The sequence below is a fragment of the Pleurodeles waltl genome, chromosome 11 (assembly GCF_031143425.1).
Source record: "Pleurodeles waltl isolate 20211129_DDA chromosome 11, aPleWal1.hap1.20221129, whole genome shotgun sequence".
NCBI lineage: Eukaryota > Metazoa > Chordata > Amphibia > Caudata > Salamandridae > Pleurodeles > Pleurodeles waltl.
In genome coordinates this window covers 852,297,398-852,323,209 of record NC_090450.1, presented here as the reverse complement: position 1 = coordinate 852,323,209, position 25,812 = coordinate 852,297,398, and the positions used below count along the sequence as shown (strand labels likewise).

Here is a 25,812-nt window from a genome sequence, read left to right as displayed (position 1 = left end):
CATCAATGGCAGCATGTACATTTTGTGTTGTGAGGAGTCGCAGGAAATCAAATTGCCATTGGAAAACAGGTGTTCCTTTATTCTCGGAACATCGCATACCTAAAGTTTGGCTTAGGGTTAAAAACACAAACGTGTCAAAAAAATTAGGCAGAATGCACGACATGTAACTTTGAAGCTGATGTGCTTGCATTTCTATGCGTTACCCCCAGCTCTATAGATCACCCTCATTGTTCTAAAACAAAACTAGTGAAAGAGGCCTGCGCTCGTGTGCTGAGCCAGGACTTTTAGTAGCTGCCTCTCTTCCTGGAGGCTATAAAAACCCAGCAATTCAGGGTAGGGAACAGGGCACGTTCCATTCAGCAGACTTTAGCTGGTCGTTCTCAAGGTAAGACCGGTATTTTCTTCTGGGGTAAAAAAACATTATTTTCAAAACTTTCTTTAACTCCGTGTTGGTAACCTCTATTATCTTCACAGCTCTCTAAAAACTGCATTTTACGAAGGCCTGTTCAAAAGGGTGCGGCATAACTTAATTTCTACTGTATGAAGGTTTTTGAAAAAGTAGGTAAAGAGAAGTTCTCAAAATGTGGCTCCTCGTGCCACAATAAAAGCAAAACGCAAACGTTTTTCACGGTCATTAGAATAGAAATAGAGAAGCAAGCGTGGTCTTCTGTAAAATCGTTTACTTGTGCAAATGGCGGCACTTAATCACACCTTGACTACACATTGCTGGGAGGTGTTGGCACTGTCCCTTGATAAACAAGAAAGTGCAGCTATCCTGTCCCAGATCATAGGCGTCCATTCTTGTTTCTAACAGCGCCTTGTGCAGAGTTCCAGCAGGAAAGCGTTGCACAATGTTGGGATAAAAGATCAGTGAAAGATTTACACAATAACTAATGTATATTGTTCCAACCTGGTTTAATTTTACATACACTAATCTTGTAAAGCTTTCTTGAAAATCTAGAACACACTGACTTGTCAAGGACCAATAATGAACAGATTCCCCCCCCACATATGAATTAAACATCAGGTCTTGGCTTAATTTTGCATCCTTTGCGTGGTCTTGCATGGAACCTCATCGGAATAATATTTAATAGGGGAAAAATATAAACTTTTCTTTCTGAAAGAAAATCCAGCAAGAGTAAAAATATAAAAATGATAAAAGTAGAAAAATAGGTTGAGAACTACACTTCACTTTTTTAAATAAGGTATTGTATTATATATTTTCCAAAAGAGGTTGTGAACCTTCTTAACTCAGGTGAGAGAGGCCAGCCTGTTTTGCTGTACTTCACTCCAACATATTTTGCGTGTCTTCAATAATCTTGCATATATGCATATATATATCCAATACTAATAAGAAGATTAGGCTTAGCAAAACAGGCTGGCCTCTCTCACCTGAGTTAAGAAGGTTCACAACCTCTTTTGGAAAATAACTTTAATAGACAGCAATTTCAAAATAAAGATCTCCTATGAGTATTCCCATACTGGAAAGCGGAATAGAAATGTGATTATAGGCAAGTCTAAGACATTTCTTCTAGGAAAAGAAAAAGAGCTGCGGCCAGAAAACCGTGCACGTCCCGTGTCCGATTCACAGCTACCCCCTTAAAAGTGCTCCTTCGCATGGTGCAGATATACAGTTCGTCACACAACTCGGCAGTCGGAGATCTCTGGAATGCTGTGCCAGTCGTAGCATTCCACACATACTTGCCATGTGATATATTTTAGATGTTGCTCTTTCCCTGAAGCAGAATTTAACGCAGGGTTCATTAGGGGTGGGGTGGGGACGTGCACCACTTTATTTTCTTCAAACGCAGAAGAGTTTTCACAGTGGAAAAATCCCTTCTTCTATAACCCCACAATGTGTGGGCATGTTACATTGCCCTCCACACCCTATGTATGGATTTACTCCAGCCCATTGCTGGAGCAACTCACCGACCATTTCAGAGTGCGAAAAGTTCAGATAGGAGTTCGTGAAATACCAACGAACTCAATTTGAGGGCATTCCTAAAATCTCAAGATGAAGCACGTCTTGGGACTCTCACTCTTCATCCCTTGTGTGGGGATTTACTTCTGGTTAATTGTGCACAGTTGTAGTATACAATTATGAAGCAATAATTGCATTTATTTATTTTGGGTAATCTTTTGTGACTATTTGAAGCCTTATAAGTATCCATTTTGATTATGAAAGTAGGTTTACACCTAAAATGGCGTTGTGTATGTGCTTCCCTGAGTATTTGAATCTGGGTTCAATATTTACAGCCGTAAATTTCACTTTTTTGTGGCTGTAAAATACACTGCAGAGTAGTTCAGACTGAGGGTTTTTCATTCCAAAGCTAAAACATAATCGAATATCTACTCTTTATGACTAGGTGTTCTGCTTTTGTTGATTTTAGCAAAATGTCTGATAAATGCACGGAACATGTGCAGGTATTATGAAAGTGTCCAAGTTTGTTGTTACAGGTAAGGCATATGTCTGCTTGGCTTTTCCATGATGCTGCGCACTACAGTGTGTAAAGCATCATTGGAAGTATGTGTAATGCACTACTGGAAAATCGTTACATACTGCTCAGAAATCAGATTGCTACTCTTTCTCTTCATAGATTTTTCACAAAAAAAAACATAAACAAAGAGGCAGAGCTGTAGTATACTGAAAAAAGGGAAAAAGCGCTAGAGTCTTACTCATGGGCGCCCATTCTCTGAAATGTAATCACAGAGAGCACAGGATTTTTACATGCAATCAATACCGTATTAATTTATATTTTAACCCTCCACATTGTTCTGCCACCTAAACATGGCAGGCATATGTTTGCAATAATGAAACAAGTTAAATATAGCAGGGAGTAGCCATCTTGCAATAATTATGTACATAGTGTATCATCGTTTTACAATGGTAAAACATACAGAATGTGGTCAATAAAAATCCATAATGGTCGCCTAGGTTAGTGGCAGTGGTGATGCAATATGTGGAGCACTGCAGAAGAATTAAATGACAAACAAGTGACCCATAAGCACTGTCTAGGGAGCTGCAGTATGCACTGTAAAATTAAAATAAAAAGGGAAGGAGGAAAGTATTGAAAGGGGACTTTTAAAGGGAGAAGCTGGAAAACTAAAGGAATGGTCGACCAGCTGTGGCACTGAGGACTGCTCATTTTTCAGGCGGTTATGTACATGTGATAAGACAAATACCATCACTTACAGTACAAGAGAGCTAATGGCTGAAGTGAGTTCATCCATTAGCCTATGATGAATGCTGTCCATGGATGGAAGCAGAGTGTAGATGACACTCATACAAACCAGTGGTAGAAGAGAGCTGTCTCAAAGCTGTGTGTGTGTGTGTGTATATGTGTGCGAGTGTCCTTGTGTGCATATGTGTGTGTGTGTTTAGATGTAATGGTTATTGCTATTTCAGGATCCTGCCAGATACCTTACCCTGTGAAGCCTTCTGAAGGGATTCTAACATGACTTACTACAGTGCAAATCTTCTACCCCTAATATTTTTGAAGAGTGTAATCAACACCAAAGTATTTGCCTACACAAGTAATATGTGAGATTATATTGAACACAATAATTCTGCAGGCTTTAACAAGGTGCAATAAAACTCCACCCTTAAAGGTCTATTAACTATGTGTTACATAATAATAACTCTGACCTAATGTCTGTGTCATAATATTTCATAATAAACAGATCAGACTTACGGCATGTGCAATAACTTTCAGGCTTATAGCCTTTAGCATTGGGCTGCCACTATAATCTACCCACACCTCGCTTTCCCACCAGGCAACCAACAGGTATAATGTGATAGAATTACAAATATGTCAAAATTACAGTTGCCAAAACAATAAAAAACTACCCCTCCTACAAGGCCCTAATTAGGATTATCAAAGAACAAATCTTCTGACAAATCTTCTGTCTCCACGGTTTGTTCAAGTGGGTCATCAACATTGAAACCATTGTCTACTACAGTAATTTGTATTTGGATTCCAAGTAACAGAACACCTTCCTACATGCTTACAGCAGTGTTATAAAATACATCCTTAAGAGTCTCATGTCTTAAACACATGCTTTTCAAAATAGGTAAGTAAGGACTATTGGCATTGTTGTCCCTTTTCATAATAAACAGTTCAAACCAATAGAATCTAACATAACCTTTCCAAAGCACCAATCAGGCCTCTTTCCTTCAACATAGCTTCTCAGAATAACCACATCAGGCTTACTGTATAGATCATAAACTTATAGGGTTTTAACATGAGACTATATAGTAGTAAGGTATTTTGGAGCACGAAAGCATGTTCACAAAGGGTGATCAAATAAAGAAAATAAAATGCCATCTCACTAAGAAAATGAGAAATATCAATTAAAGAAAGTAATTGCACAGGGATGTGATGTTTGGGTGCCCCATAGGTTTTCTGGTGAACAGAATCCTTTGGATTCTGGTGGCATTGTCAGTTATGGCTCTGTTTAAACAACATGAGTAAATTTGTGTTACATTGTATATGTAGACACTTTTTCTCACGTCCTGAGTAGGCCCTAATCCACAAGGCCAAAACGCGTCAACGCGTCAACCACAATAAGGAGGAGCATCAAGTTAATTATAAAATAAAAGGAAGAATGCAAGAGTACCACATAAATAACAAAACCAAGTAATATCCTATTACAGTTGGTACTAGAAATATGGACTACCTCTTTCCAATACACTGCTTACCTCAAAAAAGGGCTCAGTATTAGATTTGATTATGAACTAAAAAAGGAAAAGTGTGGAAAAAAGTTGTTTGTGTTTTTTAATGACTCTATTAAGTATATGTTGTAGTATATGTATATAAGTGTTTTTGTTATGGTGTGTAAAATTATTATTTTTTTATGTTGTGTGCATATGTGAGTGATACAAGAAAAAACATCCAAGTAAAAGGAAAATAAAAAGTTGATTTGGAGTAAAACTATATCCAATGATTAATTAATATTTTCATTATTGAGATTGTAAGGCTATCTCTCCCCTCTGTGTTAACATATTGATTGCAACAGCTGCACTGTCAAGCCAGACATAAAATCAAACCCACAACAAATTAACATATTGTGGCCAGACTGCATAGACTGCACTGAGTGGGGCAAAATATGTGTCTCTGCAGCATGATGCTGAAGTGATGCTTCGCCCCGTTTGTACCACACTCTATTTGTGGTGCATAAATTGTCAGGATATAATTTGCGCGGGTACTTCTGAGGTGCCATTTGGCTTTGACTTTGAATGCATTTATTGCCTGATTTAGAGTATGGTGGATGCGTTATACTGGCACAAACATGACGGATATGCTGGGGACCATATTACAGTTGCCTTTGGATATATTACACTTGTAATATGGCGGTGGGATCTCCACAATGTTTGTGACAGAGTAACTCATCCTCCAAACTCTAAATCAGGCCCTTAGTTTGGAAGAGTTTGAAGTTCGGTTTTCAATTCAATATTATTAATAATGTTATTCAGAATGGCGACTCCATATTCGAAATAAACATCAAGAAGGTCAAAGGTTGGCATACAGAACTTTACTTCAAAGGTATAAGTTGTTAAACTTTGCAAATCACCACTGACAATTCACCCACCATAAATATAAAACGGTGCAGAAATGGGTCAGAGCACATCCCCAACACAAAATCGACTGAACAAAAAACTGATGGAATATCTCAAAATGTATGTAACCCACCCACATCTTTGTGTATCAATAGAAACCACTATTAACATTAAAATATTGCAATACTGAGAAAATGTATATGGTTATTCAGAAATGTTTATTAATCACCAATGTAAACAGTGGAATGATGTTTCAGTATATTTTGTTGTATCTCTGTTTTAGCGAAGAGACATCATGACGCAACAATGTACCAAGTTTGCTGGCCACTGGAAGGTAAGAGATTAAGTATTTGAAGTGAGGTCCATAATGCCAGAAATGCATATTATCAATCACAAATACGAGATTTATTTAAAGATTTTTTTTTTTAATAGTATTAACGCTACTGAGCCATTGAGTCACATTACATTGGTTTCTCTATTGCAATTTTACACTGCCATTTCCCAATTATATAGATTGCACTAGTCCATATGCAAAAACAACATTTACACCTACTGACCAGTGCATAAAAACATTTTGCCCCAGTTGAGGGCTCCAAATATTGGTGCAAATGTTGAAGCAGAATTATATCAACAGTAGTGCAATTCATGTTAGTTAAAATCATTAACATAAAGAATCGCAGTGGCACCACTGCAGTCTGTGTAATCCACTTTTTCCATTCTTACAAGGTTTATTCCAATTTTGTATGTGATTACAAAAGAATTGTTTACAGAGCATTGCTAGTGCAATTTACACACAATGTTAAGACTTTTAACAGGATTTACAGATATGATTTATACCAACGTCATGTGGAAAGAGAATCAAATATTGATCATGATAAATATAACAATTCCTCATGGATCCATCATAGGTTTCCTCTGTATTGTTATCTCTCCTAATACATATTTTGTTGACTTCAACATGATAAATGCCCCAATATGGCCATTATAACTCCAAACCAAACATATCAGCTAAAAACTGATTTGCTCAAGTAAAAACCAAATGCCTGACAGTTGTACGTGAGTAGAATATTCAGACACCTAAGTATCGAAAGGATGTGTGTCATAAGAGAGCCAAAATGTAATGCCTGAGAATCGATTGCAGATTCTACATGCAATTGCCACCTAGATTTCTCTCTCATGGAAGAGGACAGGGCTAGGATGGAAAATTTGCAGTATTTTCAATTGCAAAGAAAAGATCCACATGGATTATCTTTTCTGATATCATCTTGGGTATAGAATAAATATAATATTGTTGGGTGCCGTAATTGTTTAGTTATACATTATAGTCAAACCACTTAGAAAATCTGGTCTTTAAAGGTGTACCTCAAAATGTCTTACACTAAACCCAACATTGCATTTCAAGTAATTCAAGTCGGAACCTTTTCGAATGCACCTCGGTTAGAGTAGTCATTTCTCTTGATATGCATCAAAATATGAAATGTCCCAACTCCTTAATTTCCCACCTTCTACTGTTAACATCCATAGCAAGGCAAAACCAGCATTATTTCCATACATGGTTTAAATTCACATATGGGATAGAGGGCACTATATATTTTTTAATGAATGAAAATATTCCAATTACAGTACCAAATAGAAAGTATTGTAGGAAACAGAAATACTCGTTGAGGTGGAACATAAGAAAGGCTTTTTTGAGATTCAGACAAATATAGAGGCATTCATCTATTTACACACAGCTAATATCTCCTATTTATGCTGTTTAGTTACACTCATATGTTACTTTGTTGCTGCAATTACTGCAGTCAACAAATAAATCTGGAGATCTTCACTTTTTTGCCTGATGTGTGAAACAAAGATATGAATGACAGACTCTGGTTTTCATTCTTGCTTGGTGAACTGCTTTAGATGTCTCAAGTGAGAGTACAAAAAACTAAATTAGACATCTTTACAAATCTAGGGCCTATGGGCCAGATGTAGCAAACACTTTGCGAGTCGCAAACGGCGAAAATCGCCGTTTGCGAGTCGCAAATGCGTGTTTGCTATGTAGAAATGCATTTTGCGAGTCGGAACCGACTCGCAAAATGCATTTCCGAGTCGCAAATAGGAAGGGGTGTTCCCTTCCTATTTGCGAGTCGCAGTGGTATGCAATTCCATTCCACTTGAAGTGGATGGTAACCCACTCGCAAACGGGAAGGGGTCCCCATGGGACCCCTTCCCCTTTGTGACCGGACCCCAGATTATTTTTTCAGAGCAGGTAGTGGTCCAAGGGACCACTACCAGCCCTGAAAAAATCCGAAACAAAAGGTTTCGTTTTTTTTTTCTAAGTGCAGCTCGTTTTCCTTTAAGGAAAACGGACTACACTTGGGAAAAAAAAAACTGCTTTATTTAAAAGCAGTCACGGACATGGAGGTCTGCTGACTACAGCAGGCCTCCATCCCCGTGAGTGCCCTGAGTCGCTATGGGGTCCAAACTGCGACCCACCTCATTAATATTTAATGAGGTGGGTCTTTGCGACCCCACAGCAACTCGCAGAAGGTGTCTGAGACACCTTTCTGCATAGCAAATTGCGACTTGCAATTTGCGAGTCGCACGGACTCACAAATTGCAAGTCGCAATTTGCTTCTTTCCTACATCTGGCCCTAAGTCACAAAGCGATTTACATGTGTTTTTTTTACTTACACAAGACTTTATGAGACAGATAAGTGGCTTTCTACACAGAAAAAAAAATAGATACACGTTGATTTTTGTGAGATTTTTATGTGGGTAAATCTTCACCCAAAGGCAGTGAGTGGGCCTTCTAGGCTAGCAGAATTGTGTGGAAAGTTAGTGCACACCTAAAAACGTGAGTTTATGACTTCACAAATTTTTTTGTTGCCTATTCCCATCCTGGAAGCAGCAGACTTGGCAACTCACAGGGTCCCAATCTGTGTCACACAATATCGGCTCCCTTCACACAGACACCTGATGGGGCACCCCATACTGAGAATGAGTTTTGAGCTTGCATGAGGAAGCTTCACCTGCTTAGTGTCCATTGGGGTTTTGCAACCTCCTAAGGCATCGATGGCAGGCTCCGAAAAATGTATCTTCTGTTATGTTTAAGGGACTAGGGAGCTAGGTGTGTCTTGTGAACAGTGCTGGCACAGAGCCACATCCACTCTCCAGGGGCCCTGCACAAGTGGGGGTCTCCACAACTGGTCATACAGTATGAGTCTTGAGGCCCCATCACCTCACCAGACCCACCAACCCTCCTCCAATTGTGGCTCCTCCATTAGGGCAGAGGAGTGTCACCCTCCCCCACAAGCAGCAGCTGCCTCAAATCCTTTAGCAAACAAAACGATAATAAACCATGTTTATTATCATTTCATTTGTTAAAGGGGTGGGACATTGGGGATGACGAGATTAGGGGAGTGCACTGTGCACTCCCCTCACTGTGCATTTATGTTTGGTCGGCCGTCTCGGGCTGGCCGATCATACATGCGCAGTAGGCTCTCTCCAGCCCATGCGCAGGCTCCCAGTCTGCCTGGGAGTGCCATGGCTGGGCACTCTCAGCCAATCCTAATGCTTCTTTGAGCAGCGTCAAAATTGGCCGCAGGGCAGGCTGGGAGCCTGTGCCTGCCTGCAGTGACGGGAGAGGAGCGGTACTGCTGCGGAGAAGCAGGTAAGTGATTTAAAATATTATTTTTTTAATGAAATCGTCGCTCCCCTGCTCCTCAGTCCCCCACCCGCACCACCTGCACCACCCCACCCCAACAAAACCCTGTGAGCCACTGCTGCCCTCTTCTCACTTCATGAAAAGATTTTTTAAGTTTGCAAGTCTGAAGCAGCATAAGATTACACATGTCAAGGGCAAGAGTAACTCAGATTACTGGGTGGCAATGGGAGTACCCACACAATTGTCTGGGATGCTGGGGAAGAAATTTCTCTCTGAGGAAATATTCTCCTCACAGAAAGGAAAAAGTTAGCAATGCAGAAATGGAATTTGCAAAAGGATTTTCATGAGTACTCCTAGGAAAACTCCAACAATTGGAACGTTCTACAAGAACTCCTAGAAACCACTGGGAATTTCAAACAAAGTAAATCTACTCCAGACATAGAATGAAGCTTACAGAGGCAGATTTATAATATTTTTGTGAATCCATCCCCAAGTACCCAAAACATCAGAACATCAAACCCACAAGTACACCAACCATTAATATGTAGATTTGGAAATCTGGAAATAAAGGAAATTCAATTAAACAATAGCCCTACCTGAAACTAAGTTTAAATGCATTACCAACAGTACATGTAAAATATTTCTAACGTGGAAGACAGTTTTAATGAAATGGCGGATACCTACATTAGTGGATCAATACCAACATTATCCAATATAATATTTTTCTAGATTGTTGTTTGGGATGAAGAGTGCTTCCAGGGCCGCAGGCACGAGTTCACTGCTGAATGCTCCAATGTTATGGACTCTGGATTTGAAACCGTCCGCTCCTTCAAGATTGAGAGTGGCGCGTGAGTACTGCTTCAGCATTATGTTGGGTGAAATTGTCATCCGTGCAGAGTGTGAATTCACATACATACGTTTATGCCATTATTTATTTTCGGTAAGAAACATAGCTAAACTGACACAACGCTGACATAACCTATAATTTTGCATTTCACTGGCCCTATCTGCCTCACATCCACTAAACTCTTACAGAACCATTTGAGCCAAAACCCTACAGATATGTCACCGTGGGAAGTACCTCTACTTTTATTTTGCTTCTTCCACCTCCTACAAGTGCTTCCTTTGGTGCACCTTTGACTGTGAACTTCTTGAAAACCCTCCTTGCAATATTTTGCTTAAATGTCAAATCTCTGTCAGCTTGCAGCATTGCACGAGGTAGGTAGACTGACCATCACAATACCTAGCATATGACTTATGATTATTGTATCTACTGTTTCTTGGCAATGTATGCACCTCGTTCCACAGTTATGTTGTAGGATAGATGCTTCACTTTCGTTGGCCCAATGAAATATACCCTCAGCTCCAAATATATTATTATCCTCATTGTATTTGGTACTAAAAAATGTTCCTACCAAGATTAAAAAAAAAAAAAAAACATTACATAGTGCTAGATTGTTGAACTTTGCAGATGGAGCTGATACAAACTAATAAATAAATCTACATTTTGGAAAGGTAAACACTTCCACTGGTTTATGGTTTTAGGAAATGTGCATTTGCACATATTCTTTATTTTTGCCCAAAGATGAAACTTTTGGCTATGGGGTAATATCTGTTTTTTTATTTTAGCCCCAAGTAAACTAAGGTTTTGTGACGGTTTTAAGGAGGACTCCCCCTCCCCCCCCCCCCCCCCCCCCACACACACCGCCCAACACCACCAGTACACTTTCTCTAACCTTTTTAGGAAAAGTTTAATTCATGCATGTAGGATAGAAACAAATTGAAGATGTGCAAACAGCCTTCTGGCTCTGTGGGTGTTCCCAACATTCCCAAAAAACATCCCTCAGCTCGTCATTTGGGAATAAAAATTATTTATTACAATAACAAACTTAAAACTTTGGAATACCCAACCACCTGTAGTTCCAGGTGTAGCTCTGCCACCAAGTTGAATATATGAATCAGAATCTTGTGATCAAAATATTCTGTCTCCAAAGCACGTAAGTAACTAAAATTGCAAAAAAGCCACTGTACCAATTTTCTTCTCACCCTTTCTGCATCCTCACTTTACTCCACTTACTTAATTCTTTTAGGAGTAGCCATCATAGACAAGTTTTTTGTGAGTTGACCTTGTACTGAGACTAGATGGTACACCCACTAATTAATACTAAACTGTTCCTACTTGCTCCCTTTAGAGGTGGCACGTGAGGTGATACTTGGTGTTGGCTCACACTACACCATTCTCTTTGTCACTGGCACTAAATTCTAGGTAAACTTTTCACTAAAAGCTAAACAAACAAAGTGATAAATGTTTAAAGCTTTGACAAATAGCTCTTTTGTTATAGAATCCTTATCTCGAAAGTGTCTGTGCAAACCTGTGTCATAATCAAGCATTATTAAAGCTGGCATTTATCAGTGCCAGGAGCAGTGGCCCCCGCAGCCCCCACAGTGCGGGGAGCCCCCAAGCTCCAGGGGGGCTCCTCTGCGCACTGCCCTGGCACGAGACCTACAGATATGCCACAGTCTCTTGCTGCTTGTTGCATGCACGACTTCTCTAGTGTTGTTCTGGACAGAGTACCCCTACCCCGGGGGCTCCAAGTTCCCAACCACTGTACTCCTTGAACGTGAACCACACTTTTGTAGGGGTTGACCTCTATATTCATCCAGCCCCGCAGTACCTCGCCAGTGTGTCATGGGTTCTGGTGCACATACAGATCTGCCTCCCCCACCCCCGGCTGCTGTTTGAGTTATAAAATACAGAGGTAATTAGTGTTCAGTGGACTACTTGAGCCTCTATGCCCCGGTACGACTGCACCTGCTGAACCACTTAAAGCTAAGCCCCTGAAGCGCCTGGTTTCTTGGAAAACAGCAGCGTGTGCTATGTCTTTCTTAGGGGCACGTTACTTTTCTTAATTAATCTTCTAACTTTGGAAGGTTATAATGAAGAAATGTATTCAGGATCAAACATACTGTTCTCGGGATGAAAATAAATAGCGTTGTCACTATTAGAGTGCATTTTGGGGAAAAGATATGAATAAGAACCATTTTGTGGTTTTAGCTGCAGCTTTCTGGTGCTTCATGTGACACTTCACACATCCTGTTGTCAGTCTTTTCAGGAGGATAGTCGTACATCGTGTACTAAACTGCACCATTTATACAGCGCCTGAAACCCTACGTTGAGCACTGACCTGCATTTTCAGACGGGTAGGACGCTGCACCGTGGGGGAATGCGTGGTTGCCAGTGTTGCATTTGTTGTGATCAGAGCTTGAAATTGAAAAATAGAAGTGCAGGTACTCTGTATCAGAGTCCCTGCTTGTTTCTGAGAAGTGCCGGTACTCTCCGATGGAAAGTATTACGTTTTTCTTGAGAAGTGCAGGTACTCTCCCTCTCAAAATAAAAAAGTGCCGGTACTCAGTACTGGACAGTATCGGTCCATTTAAAGCACTGGTTGTGATCCTGTGTGGGAAGTGTAGGGGTGTATTGCTAGAGGGATGCTTTTGTCTTGGTTTGCAGCGCCTAGAAGGATGATAGATGAAAACGCGTGAGAGAAGCACGCAAAATATCAGTGTCGTTTTATGTAGTCATAATTTACTCTGCAGGCCCCCATGATATGTTTCATGATTTCTATTATGCTAGCTAGAGGCAAGGTACAACCCGTGGCGTAACATTATCTACGTTGCCACCGCGGCGCGGAGTTCTCAAGCCAGGGTTCTTGGCTGAGGGTCCCCCTGGAGCTCGGTGCCCCCCCCCCCCCCTCAGCCAAATACCCTGGCTTGAAAGCTCCTGACTTAGTCCGGTGAGGGGCCCCTCCATGTACTTTGCAGTGGGGCCCCCTCAAGTTTCGTTACTCCACTGGCCAGTAGAGGCGCGTCCTGTCCTCGAGTGCCCTTGTCATCTCCTGTAGTCTTAGTAAACAATACACTCTTTTTAGCTGCGGATCATCTAATTGCTATTATGGTCGCTGTCCAAGGTCGATTATAAGAGCTATCGCACTTATATCCTGTATTATTGTAGTTTGTTTTGCTAATACCTGACACAATGGCATCTTAACACGTGTGCGCTTTTGTGAAGAGCTTGACGTCATTGGGATTTGCGTTTGACCTCTTCACTTGTCTTTTGAATCTTTTGGCAGGTGGGTTGGCTACGAGCACGCCGGCTTCCAGGGGCAGCAGTTCATTCTGGAGCGAGGAGAATACCCGCGCTGGGAGGCCTGGAGCGGCAGCAATGCCTACCATGTTGAGAGGATGACGTCTTTCCGACCAGTCGCCTGTGCTGTAAGTCATGATCCAATGAGCGGCTTAGGTGAAGAGTGAAATCATCAATTAATCTCAAATAAGACAAGAAGCTGCTGTCGAGACGACCAATGACCATGGGCCTCACTGCCGGTCAGTTGGTAAAACGGAGTGGTAATGCTGGGCCAGGTATTACCATCACTGGTTTGTATTACCGCCGTATTTACTGACTGATACAAGTATGAGGTCCCAGAAAGGGGAACAGCATGTGCGCCCGGAATTTCTGGGACATTTATCCCATGCAGAACCCCGGACTCTTTTTTCCTCTCATACATTCCATATGCTTTAAGCAGGTAGAAATTGTGACTGAAACAGCAGAAGCTAAGGGCAGGTGTGGAAACACCACTCGGGAAGACCACAACCAGAAACTCTTGTAATCATGTGGGGTGGTTTGGCTAACCCTTTAAGATGAAGGTGTAATGAGCTACCAGTGAGCCCAGTTGGCTTCCTGCTGTTGAATACTTCTCTAAAACTCAAACGCCTTGTTTGCTATTAAGTTGCTTCCTTGTTGGCAGGCCTAACAAGGAATGAAGGGGCAACATAAACAAAATATCAATTTATCTCATGGTACCACATTTACTGACCAGTACGAAATGCGGTAACTCATAGTGAGGCAGATATTAACTACCACACACCATGTATGCTCAGTCAGCTTGAGCAGTACTAGGGTCAGAAATACAATAACATTGTGAAAAATTAATGTTTAATTGGGTACATTTCTAGGAACAACACCAGTTAAAGTAAATCTCTTGGTGCTGCTACTGGACTAGGGCCTTTTTTTTATCATCAGACTGATCCAAAGCAAGAGAGAGAAAGACAAAAAGGGAGGGAGAAGGATAAAAAGAAAGATAGAAGAAGGGAGAAAGCAGAGATGAAAGAGAACCTGCAAGAGTGAGACAAAGAGACCAGAAGTGTGGAGCAACGGCAGAAAGAGGCATGAAGTGGAATAAAGACTAGACAGCTTTAGTGTACAGCAGCCACAGATGACGACAGCACTAGTGTAAGGTTCCTAAAACCTTGAGCCTCTGCACTTTTTTTTTTTACAAATTAAGCAGTGATATTTGAACCTTTGGTTTTTGCTAGCAGCAGACAAGAATGTGCATGAGATTTTAAAAAAGGGAACTGAAATAGGCTTTTAGTTCAAATGTCACCTACTTCTGTTTTCATGCAGAACCACCGCGAATGCAAGATGAGCATCTATGAGCGTGAGAACTTCTTAGGAAAGAAGGGAGAGCTGAGTGACGACTACCCTTCTCTGCAGGCCATGGGCTGGTGCAATAATGAAGTTGGCTCCTTCCGGGTTCATTCTGGCGGGTGAGTATATGGTGAAGTGATACAGTTTTATAACAGTCCATCTTCATTCACTTCTTTGCAAAACGGAACCTCAATCAATGCAATACAGCCAGAACTCTATATATAACTATGATGTGCTATTTAGCCTAAAAAGAATCTGGAGGACCCAAAATAAAGCAAAGACAATCAGGTGAAAATTCGATTTCACAAAAAATGAATGCAGAAGCCAGGCTGAACCTACTGTTCAGAATTTGGGAAAAACTGACCAAACATCTTACTTTTTCAAACGAAATTTTATGTAGAATGGGAAAAAAACAGTTATTTAAAAAATGTCTCAAGTGGACACTGTCAAAAAATGAATAATGGTACTCTGTTTTATATGCAACTACCTGATGTTTCCCAAGTAGGTGGCTTTTAAGTGTATTTGGATAACTGCTCTTCATGTGCTAAGGTTAAACACATCTTATTTAAGCTTCTTTTCATATGAGAATGGGCTGAGTAGTGTCCGGGATGCAACATACAACAAGGTGATGCAAAGAACGATTGATTTAATCTCAGCCACTGGTGATCGCCCCTACTTCCAGGCCTGGCCCCCTCCAGAAGTTAACACAAGTAGCCCCAGACCAGTTATGCCTACTAAGGTATCATCAGTGAGGTATAGCTTGTGTCCTGTGGCACAGTAAAGACATGATCCCAAGTCTAGGCATACCCATCGCACTTAGGGCACCTTCTGCAACAAACTACAAAATGATGGAAGGAATGCTTCAATGAATCTCACCTTCTGGCATGACTCAGGGTAGAATTGTACACTATGCTACTCTATACACAGACCAGCCTATCGAAGAGGACAGGAATGATTTGTATGTGGCAGGTATCTGTGAAGAGTGCCATAGTGTGTGAAAAACAATAAACTGGAATGAGCCCCTAAGAGATCAACAGTGACCAGGATTAATTCCAGTATTCCATCCATTGTCTTGTTTGTTAGAGTAGCACATGATAATCACACCTATAAGGTTGGATAGTAGTCAGAGGTTACACAAAAAACCTTGCATGGATCAGGTCTTCTGGGACCAGTGTTGGACAAGAAGTCATATCTGCATTTTGAAAAATTAGCAGCATAATTTATGTCGCATAATAAGGACATTATTTGTAGGTTTTGCACGGGTATTCTATTATGAATTGCTCAGAAGTTTTAAAAAATGTTTTATAGCAGTAACAGAAGCATGCATAAACTGCAGCTCCAGGAATCAAGACAATTAGGGGTGGACAGGGTAGCAGCTATGTCTTGCTTTCCAAAGTGGGACGTGTGTCACTGCCCTATAAACCTTGGCCTCAGTGGTGATGGAGGCAGCGAAAGAAACAGGAAGTTATCAGGGCTCTAAGAAACCTCTGCCGGTCTGCAGATTTCATTCCCTGACCTCCCTCTAGTGCCTTAGCAGCAAATATCACACTGCTGCCGGAGGACGGGTGTCAGAAGGGATCTAACACGTGATGTCATGGGCAGGGGGAGAGGAGGTTGTAAAATGTGTGCGAAGGTACCCTCGATGCCTTTGGTATTGTAGTGAATTAAGGTCCAGACTAAAAAACATCTACACATATTGGCCACAGGGATTTAAATCTGTGCCTTGCTGATCCACACAGTCCGCAGCATCAATCCTTAAACTCACCGAGCTCCGTCACAAAGCACTATACTGCACAGCTGCCAAGTTTCACAGGTACATGCGTGATATACTACTCAAGTATATGTTTTTTTTACCGTTGAATTCTGGGACTTTTAGTCCTGTTTTATAATGGCATAAACAAGAGTAAGCCTACAAATTGCAGAGTTTAGATTAAAAAAAAAAAACATTTGGACTGGAGCAGTACTTCATCAGGGACCAGGGAAACCTGTCAGGGCTGATACTGATTTATTCACACAAAAGTCTTTTTTTACCACTGTCTTCATTTGTGCGTACGTTGGCGTCTGTTTTTTTGTGTTTATAGACGATTGCCGGGGCTGTGATGCACTAACTGTGCCCTCGCGTGGTTTCACCGCAGCTCAGATCCTTCCCCAGGAGCTAAGTTTGTCTGATCCTTTACCGGTTCTGTGTTTTTTGACTGAGGCGTGGGTTTGTTTTCCTTCCTGCAGCTGGGTGTGCTACCAGTATCCCGGCTACCGCGGTTTCCAGTACATCCTGGAATGTGACCGTCACTCGGGAGAGTACAAACACTGGAGAGAGTGGGGTTCCCATGCACAGACCTTCCAAGTGCAGTCCATCCGCAGGATCCAGCAGTAACGGCGGCTCCCGGGCATTTTAACGTGATGCAAACACAGACGATCAGCGCAATAAAGATTCTTTCTTTTCTTTTTCACCCTATCTGGTGTGTGCACGGTTTATTATGTTTAAAATACTCGTGATTGTTTGCAGAACTATGGTGTGGGCAGTGGGTTGTAAAATCTGGGACGACCATAAACTCGCCAGTAAACACGTTGATAGTAGCTGTAGAGTTAAATTCGAGCACACTCTGGGCCTGTTTAACAAAGGCAAACTTACAAGTTTACTTTTTTTGTATTCACAAACTGTAAGTCAATGGTAAGCCTACAACCGCGGCTAATCCGCAGGCGGAGGAAAGAACTTGGTATAAAAAGATAGGAAAGATTTATCTTGCTATGTGAGGAGTTCTCGCCCTGCCTGGTAAACTTAAAATGTAACCACACTACAAAATCTCAGAATCGTCCAGTCATTTTGAAGCCGATTGACAAAAGCATTTAGGGGTATGTGCAACACTACTACAGAGTACGCTTCTAAATAAGTTACATACCTTTATGATTGGGCCCCAAAACCTCCTCCCCCCTGTTTTATATCAATATTCCACCATTTTTCTCATTTTATTCCCATGTTAAATGGCTTGCCAATGTGCAAAGGCATGCGAGAGTTAAAAGAGTGCGTCCTTAAAACTATACATACTACAAATTCCCTCTGTATTTTCAAGTGTAACTTGTTTTTTCCAGCCCTAATAGCTGATAATTCAGGTTTGGTAATCGCCATCTTTCTCCCACCTTCCTACTATGACTTCCTACTATGACTTCCTACAAGTAACTCAGAACCTTTTTGCAATTGTTCTCTGTAGACTCCTACTCTCTCACAGGTTCAGTGTCAATGCCTTGTTAGGTGATAGTAGGTTTATTGGATAAATGACGCAGTACGCTCCATGCCGGAGATACTACATAGCTGAGAAGTTGTTTCATGAGACTGTCTTTATTCACAAGCTTGCTCCTCTACCACTCCCCAATTTTCTCCAGCCTGTGCGGTCCTTCCCAAGCACAGGGCAAGGCCCCAGGCAGAACATAAAGGCTGTACACTTGCTGTTTTTTTTAGACACTTGAAGTTGAAAGGAGACACATGCCACTTTGCTACTTGAGGCGCCCTGGCTGGCACTGGTGCTGTTGGGGTTGCCCTGGGGACAGTGGTCCCCTGTGTTGGACATTGTGGTTGTTGTACTTCTGTCTATTCTTGGACAGGCGTCATTTTTTGGCTGCTCGTGTGACCGAAAAATGACGGTAGGCTGACTAGTGGCAGAATTTTTGCCTCTAATCAGTCTACCGTAATTTGTGGCCCACTAGTGTGATTTTTTGTATCACCGTCCATCACCAACTAGCCGTTTCTTAGCACCATCATGCGCCATTTAATAAATATGGCGCAGCCATGCCACTGAGAAACGTCATTATGCAGCGGTAATTTGTTTGACCCTCAACTGTGCTAACACAGTTGTGTGTCGTTTTTCATAAATATAGGCCTAAGTGACTTAAAACAATTTCCAGGTTACTCAGACTTTTTTTTTTACTATATTGTAGATATGGTAAAATATTCATAACAAAGTTTCCTAGGAATTTTCAAAAAATATTTGTGCTTGTTTTGTGGAAACTTAACTAAAATGTCCTTGTCATAGGAGATATTTTGACCTGGCAGCTACTTCTAATGTAAAGACAACAATGGAGTTATTTTTTTAACTTGCTATTGCAACAGGGTACAAACAAGTTTAGATCCCAAGATATTTCCTAATACACCGCAGAGTGCACTATGGAAAGGTGTGCCAGGATGTACATCGGTCCAAGACTTTCTTCAACAAAGACCACTATTTTTTTAGTTGCAAAGTAGAGACTCTGAATAAAATGTCAGAGCCATATGGTGATTCATGGCACTTTGACATCTACCAGGGTAAATACACCTTGGCAATAGCAAGTCGTTGTATAAAGTGGTTCTTGTTACTCCTATTTGCTGGGTGTGGTGGACAGACCATATATAGGCAGCCGTAGCTCTTTTCTTTGTCAGTGATGTATAATAACATGTGGAGGAGCAGTTCATGGTAGGGATAATCAACTGTAATGATAAAATACAAACCAACCTCCACACAATATCTTAGCAAAAGACTATACATCAAGCCATTTTGTCTTTGCTACTAGGTATGTCAGGTCCGTGGCTCTCACCGAAAAGAAACCAGATTTAGTTGGCCAGTGAAATTAAGTACAATATTACACTTGTTTGACCCAGCAATGTCTCATAATTGTGGATCATGTTATACAGTAATATTAGACAAAATATTGCTATTGAGTACGATGAGACCTAGAAGAACTAGATAGCAAAAGCTCCCTCAAACCGCCTGCTTTAATTAGTTGAGGTAAGATGTTCATTGTGGGAAAGTGGACTGTTAAGCTCCGTAGATAAGAGGCCATAGTCTTGAAGTAGCTATGGTTGAATTCTAACTATGCCAAAACAATCTGTGTCTTAATGCATCAGCTGGTTTCTGTGAGGAACATCTGTGCCACTCATGGTAGGCTGGCTTTCAAAAGAGAAGAATGCATGTAGTACATCAGTAACAGTAGCAGAACCTAACAGTTTAGAAATAAATAATGCACGTTAGCTGAAGAGAGAAAAACATAATGTGTAAAATGGTGCAAAAATGAAGATAATTCGATGGTTCAGGAACAATTGCAAACAGAGTTTCCATTGGAAAAACATTTGAAATAAAATGGTAGTCTATGGGGTGCAGGTGACCGAGATCTCACCCAACACATCTGAACCATGAGGAAGAGCGACCTGGTAACAGGTGATGGTTTCTCAGGCTGCCAAAATATTCAGTGGGGCAAGACTAGAAGGTATGTGAAGAAAGGATCCCTTAAAGCCAGAAATCCATTTTCTATTATCCTAGAGTAGCAGAGGATTTAATAGTCAAAACCTACAGTCAGCAAAAAACTTGTAAAATGTGGCCACGGAGGTGGTTTCTCACTTGTCAAATGTTTGCACTCTATCCCACAAATAAAAAAAAAGTTACACAATTTAACATAAAATTCTAACTTCTCACATGGTGCTCCAAAACTCCACAAACTTTCAGAAAATGAATGTTGGACTCCAGCCTACAAATATGTTACAACATAGCAAAATGTACACTTGCAACAGGTTGCTTGGAGGCCTCTGTAGCACCTCAACCTCCAGGCCCATATTTATAAATTTTCCACACAACAAATCACAGCAAGACAAATTGCTGCACTGTGCAGTGTGAAAGGGAGAGGGCAGGATTGTGCTGTATATACTATTATATTGTGTATTCCTGTCCTCTCCTTGCGCTGGTGTACGGTGCAGTCTAGAGCCAACATAGGTTTCCTTGCGTCATGGTGAAATGGTGGCTGTGTTACAGGCAGGATTGTTTTTGCGTAGGTAGGAATACCTTCCTGCACAAAAACAATCCATACAGGCAATTTTCTCTTTCTAAGTGTGCTGCAGAATGTAGCAGACATACAAAGTGGAAACCTTGAGGATAAATAAAGATATTTCTCCTTCTTTCGCCTCAAGTGGAAAGGTGTACAATTCTAACACATCCCCAGGTCTACCTCTGTTGGTAAATCTGGGAATGCGGCAGAATGTATGGGTACATGTGTGAGAAGACCCACACTCTACATATAAAATGACTCCACCATGCAGCAAGGCAGCGACTTGCAATGTCTTGCATTGCACAAGATTTACCAACCAGGGCCATGCAGGGTGGCCTTGCGTGGCTTGTTAAATCTGATTCTAGGCTTCACATCACCCTACTTCACCTTGCATGGTGCAAAGGCAACACAGAACAATGTTAAATCTGCCCCCGGTGTCCACAGGACCTCCTTCACTCATCAGGCACAAGGTCAATGAAATGGCAGTTGCTGGGGCTTCGCTAGGTCAAAGATGATGGAGTCTAGCACTTGGCAAATGTGTGACTACAGAGGAGACGCCACCCCTTACTGATCCAAGAAGCCTGTAGTTAAACAACCTAGATAAATGGACACCCCGCCGGTATGAGAAAAGTCGCTCAACTTATCTGAATGTACTGCATGTGCAATGTAGCTAGGAAGTTCTTGTTACCCTTACAAAGACCTTTTGACCAATTTCTGCCACCAAGTGTATGTTGAAACATGTTGATATTTTTAGTGGTTAGGTTAATCATTATACTCTACCTCAAGACCACCACTTTGACTTCAACCAATACCACGGGTACCCTTAAATAAAGGAATTTCCTTTCGGTATAACTCTGGTTAATTTTAATCTTTAGGTTTGTATCTGGACCCACAAATTTGTCCTGAAGAATAATATCTAAGAACTCCCAAACTTGTTTGGTTGACTCAGTCAGAGTGGCACTGTCCTACCCCAGTGTGAGAGGTTGCCTATGATGAAGCATGCCACAATACGTTATGAGTGAGGTCACCTCTCAAATACCTTTTTGTGACCAGCATAGTATTTTTTTCATACATAGAGGAAACAATTGTCTTGTTTTCCATACACTCAAGTTTCTTAGGTGTGATAACCAGGGCAAGGTTTCACATATTCAGGATGAAGAAATGTTGGCTTCCACTGATGTACTGTTTTTAATCCCACACTAAAAAAGCTCCTTGGTCTCCAAGAGGAGCTTTGTGTGCCACGTCTTCACCCTGTCTTCATGAGAGAATTCCACAGGCCAGTCATACTGCTAGTTCTGTTATTGTAGTTTCGTTCTGTTTTGTTCCATTTGTGCCTCTGTAGGTCACCAATGCTGTGATTCAGGTACTGTTTCCATTGTTGTGTTTCTTTATCCCCTTCCCCCACTTGATCGTTCGTGTGCCTTCATGATGTCCTATATATATACATGCTGTCGCTGTCACCAGAAGATATAGTATTCTGCCAACATGTTTTTCTCCTGGTTACGAGTTTGTAGAGTCTGCATTATACTCAGATCTGTTTACACAGGGACACATATACTGATTATAGCACATGCTCTTTTCAAACATGAAAACTGGGGAGGATTTTGACTGTAAAAACACATATTCTGATGCACCCATACTCTGTCACTTGACAACACTTTCCTGACGTAGCTACAGTAACATTCATGCTGAGGTGTGTGCAGCACCAGTTGTGTTGGAGGTAAAGTCACATGCAAAAAGTGTCCACCCTGTCTGTAACTCACACTGGGAACTGAAGTCCTGCAATGATGTTGGTCGTTTTAATCACCGTAAATTAGGAAGCATATTGACCCAATTGATATCACCTACCACAAAGAGGGTCTGTGGTAGCTGTCCTGCTCTTTTTTTGTGTACTGCAGCACTTGTCTTTCAAGCTGCATCTAGCACAACTATACAACCCTATGCCTCTGATATTGGGCTACAAACAAATGTAAAGCATTTGTCCTTAAAACCACCAAACACGGCAAAACAAGGCTAAAGGTGCAGCAGCAGAATGACAGGTTTGGGTAAAACAGATTGCTTAACACTCATTGGAAAGCAATATACAGTAGCCTTGAACACAGATCTGCTTCTGGAGTGAAGGAGGAAGCCATCTTGGTCAGGTCTTTTCCCCTTCATGCACACTCGGTGACACAAAGGGCTAAACCTAACACCCATCTTGAGAGTTCCTCTTTGAGATAGCTCCCTGTATAATCATGGAACCCTTGTCTTCCTGAGCTTTAGGGTTGTTTGTGTTTCTTCATGTTGTTCCTTTTTTATTGCTGTTAGTTTGTCTTTATTGTTGTTCATATTTCTGTATCCTCAGCACCCAACCATCATTCATGTTTCTCTATCTACCTCACCCACATATTATTTACATTTATTTAGCCCCCTCACACCTACCTGTTGTTCATAATCCTTTATACCGTCTTCACCCGCCTGTTGTTCATGTTTCTTTGTTCATTTTCCAACTACCAGTAGGTTGTGTTGCTTTATCTGCCCGAACCCCATTGTTGGTGCTTCTTTATCCCCTCCCACCACCCCAGTTGCTCTTGCAGCTTTACCCGCTATCATCCCCTCACTTTTCATGCTGTTTTAGCCCCTTCCAACCACACTGTCATAAAACTTTTCCCATAACTTTTAGCCATGTTGCATGGCTGAGAGTTATGAAAATATAACGAAGTGCTACATTACAACACTATGAAAAAAGTTACTTTTTTTTTCTTTCAGCCATGCTTCTGTACAACATGGCTAAAAGACATTGACTAAGCCAGTAGCTGTGACATTGGCAAGACCTATTGGCTTTGTTAAGGCTTGTTATTGGAAGAAGTGTGGGACTATGGAATAGTAGAACATTCATTACTATCAATTGAAATTCTCTTGATTTTTGGCTTCTAAATGTAAGCCAGTTCGCAAAACACATTTTGCCAAATGCCCTCTAAATCAATAAACTATGGGTTACTCCAAATTCAGAGTTGTACAAATAACTATGATTCCTACACTCAGTATCTTGGGCACATCTAAAAAATATAGGTTTCCTTCATATACAATTTTATGTCATTGACATTTTCTATGTGAATTGTTGCATGGTAGGTACACAATGAAAAATCAATATAAGCTGCAGAGTGTCATGTTTTTGTACGGAGAACACTCTATAATCCTGCAATGCGACGGGTCTATCAAAGGTCGCAGTATAAAACCTTTGTAAATCTGCCATATGGGCAAAAAATTATAGATGAAAATGTCACATTTTCAGTTTTTCCGTATTCCTTTATTGAAAACCGTTAGCAACCAAGTCAAAATATATAGCTTTCTGGGTTCACCTAAGGGTTTCATACCTGTTTCATAAGCTGGGTGAAACCACAAAAAATAGATCACTTTATCATTGGCAAGCTTTACATGAATACATAGATAAAGGAAAAATCCATACATACATATGTACACGGGCACAGTTGCAAACACAAAGTTAAACTTAAATGTCCAAAATGTGTGCAGAGTGAAATGGATAATGTAAGAGGGAACATGAACAAGTACTTGGAAAAATCGTCTTGAGTTTGTTCTGAGGTGAGGACTTGAGCACAAATATGGAAAGGAGTTGTGAGGAATGTAGAACAACCGTTGAGCGAGGAACAGAAAACAGGTGTGCATGTAGAGAAGATGCAAAGTCCTTGGCAAAAACGGCTAGATCAAGATTAGGTGCTAATTGGAATGAAGAAGAGGTATAAGATAGGTTAGGAGAAGCAACAATGGTTTAAAGGAAAAGAGAGGGAGTAACTGGCACTGGTCAAGTACTGTTATTATCAGTTTATGAATGTCTTTCAAGGCGAAAAGAGAATATCCTATTTGAATGTTAGATGGGAAGTGTTTTTTTTAACGTGTATGATGAGAAAATACTCGCAGTTCCTGAATATGACTGAGCATTGATGGACTAATTATTATGAATATCAGAGGTTCCAAGAGCAGATATTTAGAGCTGCAAAGAGACTGTTGTTTCCCAGATGTTGTAAATTTAGAACCCAGATTTGCTAACAATTTGAGTTGTCCTTGCATTGCTCAAGGTGTCGCATGGACAGTGCAACGGCTTCAGTAATATCTACAAAGCCATGCAAGGAGCGATTTGCACTGCTTTGCATGGGTTTGTAAAATAATTTAATGCAACACAGCTGCTTGGGCTGCATTACATTACATTCTGAGCTGGGAGGTGTTCCATAAGTGTAGCAGGGGCATTCCCATGCATCCCATCAGGGATTTGACTCAATTCCATATTAACAAAGTTCTGTAAACTGGGATTGTGTCTAATTGGTACATCTCCAAAAGATGGTGTAATGAGCAGACACATCTATTTTTTCCTCCTCGTCATTTACTCTTTGCATTATTTTTGTGCAAGGAAGTATCTCTTACTGCACAAAAACAATCCTCCCCCTAGCGCAGTCACCTAAGGAGCAAGGTACAAGAGTGCCTGCATCAGTGATAGGAGCACACAGTGCACCAGTGCAAGGAGAGAGCAGACATACCTCATATCTTTGAAATGTGGAGTATATTTCTACTCTCTTCCTTTCACACAACACAGCTCTTTTATTTCACTGCTTTGTGTGAAAAAATAGTAAATATGTTCTTTATTTTTCAGATAGAGAGGAGGTCTTAGATGTAAGACTTTCTGAGTGGTACAGGCCATCTTTTAGAGTGTCTAGTATCAATGGAAAGACAGAGCATTTGTAAAATAGAGTGATGAGATCATTTTGTATCCTCACATGAGAAGCAAGTCAGCATCTCTAGCAATTCAGTCAGTGGTGTGGAATATTCTTTTCACAGATCAGTTAAGAGAGAGTTACCATAATTCAGTATTGAAAGAACAGGGGTTCTGGGATAAACTGTCCGATTCCCCATAGCAATTTGAATTGGAAAGGTGCACTCTCAACCATAACATTCGGAATGTCAATGATCACAGTAATACAACTAGGGATGGTTAAAGACTGTACTAATATTCTACAAATATGTAGGAATGCGTAGGGAAATTATGAGAAACTAAGGCCCTCATTACAACCCTGGCGGTCGGAGTTAAAGCGGCGGTAATACCGCCAACAGGCCGGCGGTAAAAAAAATGGGATTACGACCACGGCGGAAACCGCCAACACAGACAGCCACTTTAACACTCTGACAGCCACGGCAGTAGCAACAAACACCGCAGCGGTAACTGCCAACAGACAGGCGGAAGACAATGTACCACCCACCACATCACAACCCGAATATCCGCCAGATTTTCTGGGGCGGTACCAATGCCATCAAAAGCACGGCGGAAACAGGACTTGAAAGGGA

The 25,812-nt window shown here is 41.1% G+C and overlaps 1 protein-coding gene across 1 annotated transcript; it reads left to right on the top strand.

The window, feature by feature from the left end:
* Window positions 1-286: 286 nt before the first annotated feature.
* Window positions 287-17,146, top strand: CRYBA4 (crystallin beta A4). Its single transcript, XM_069214683.1, has 6 exons — window positions 287-385; window positions 5,841-5,891; window positions 9,936-10,054; window positions 13,337-13,478; window positions 14,668-14,810; window positions 16,918-17,146. The coding sequence occupies exons 2-6, from the start codon at window positions 5,853-5,855 to the stop codon at window positions 17,063-17,065; spliced, it is 591 nt and encodes a 196-aa protein (XP_069070784.1). The 5' UTR covers window positions 287-385; window positions 5,841-5,852; the 3' UTR covers window positions 17,066-17,146.
* The last annotated feature ends 8,666 nt before the right edge of the window (window positions 17,147-25,812 follow it).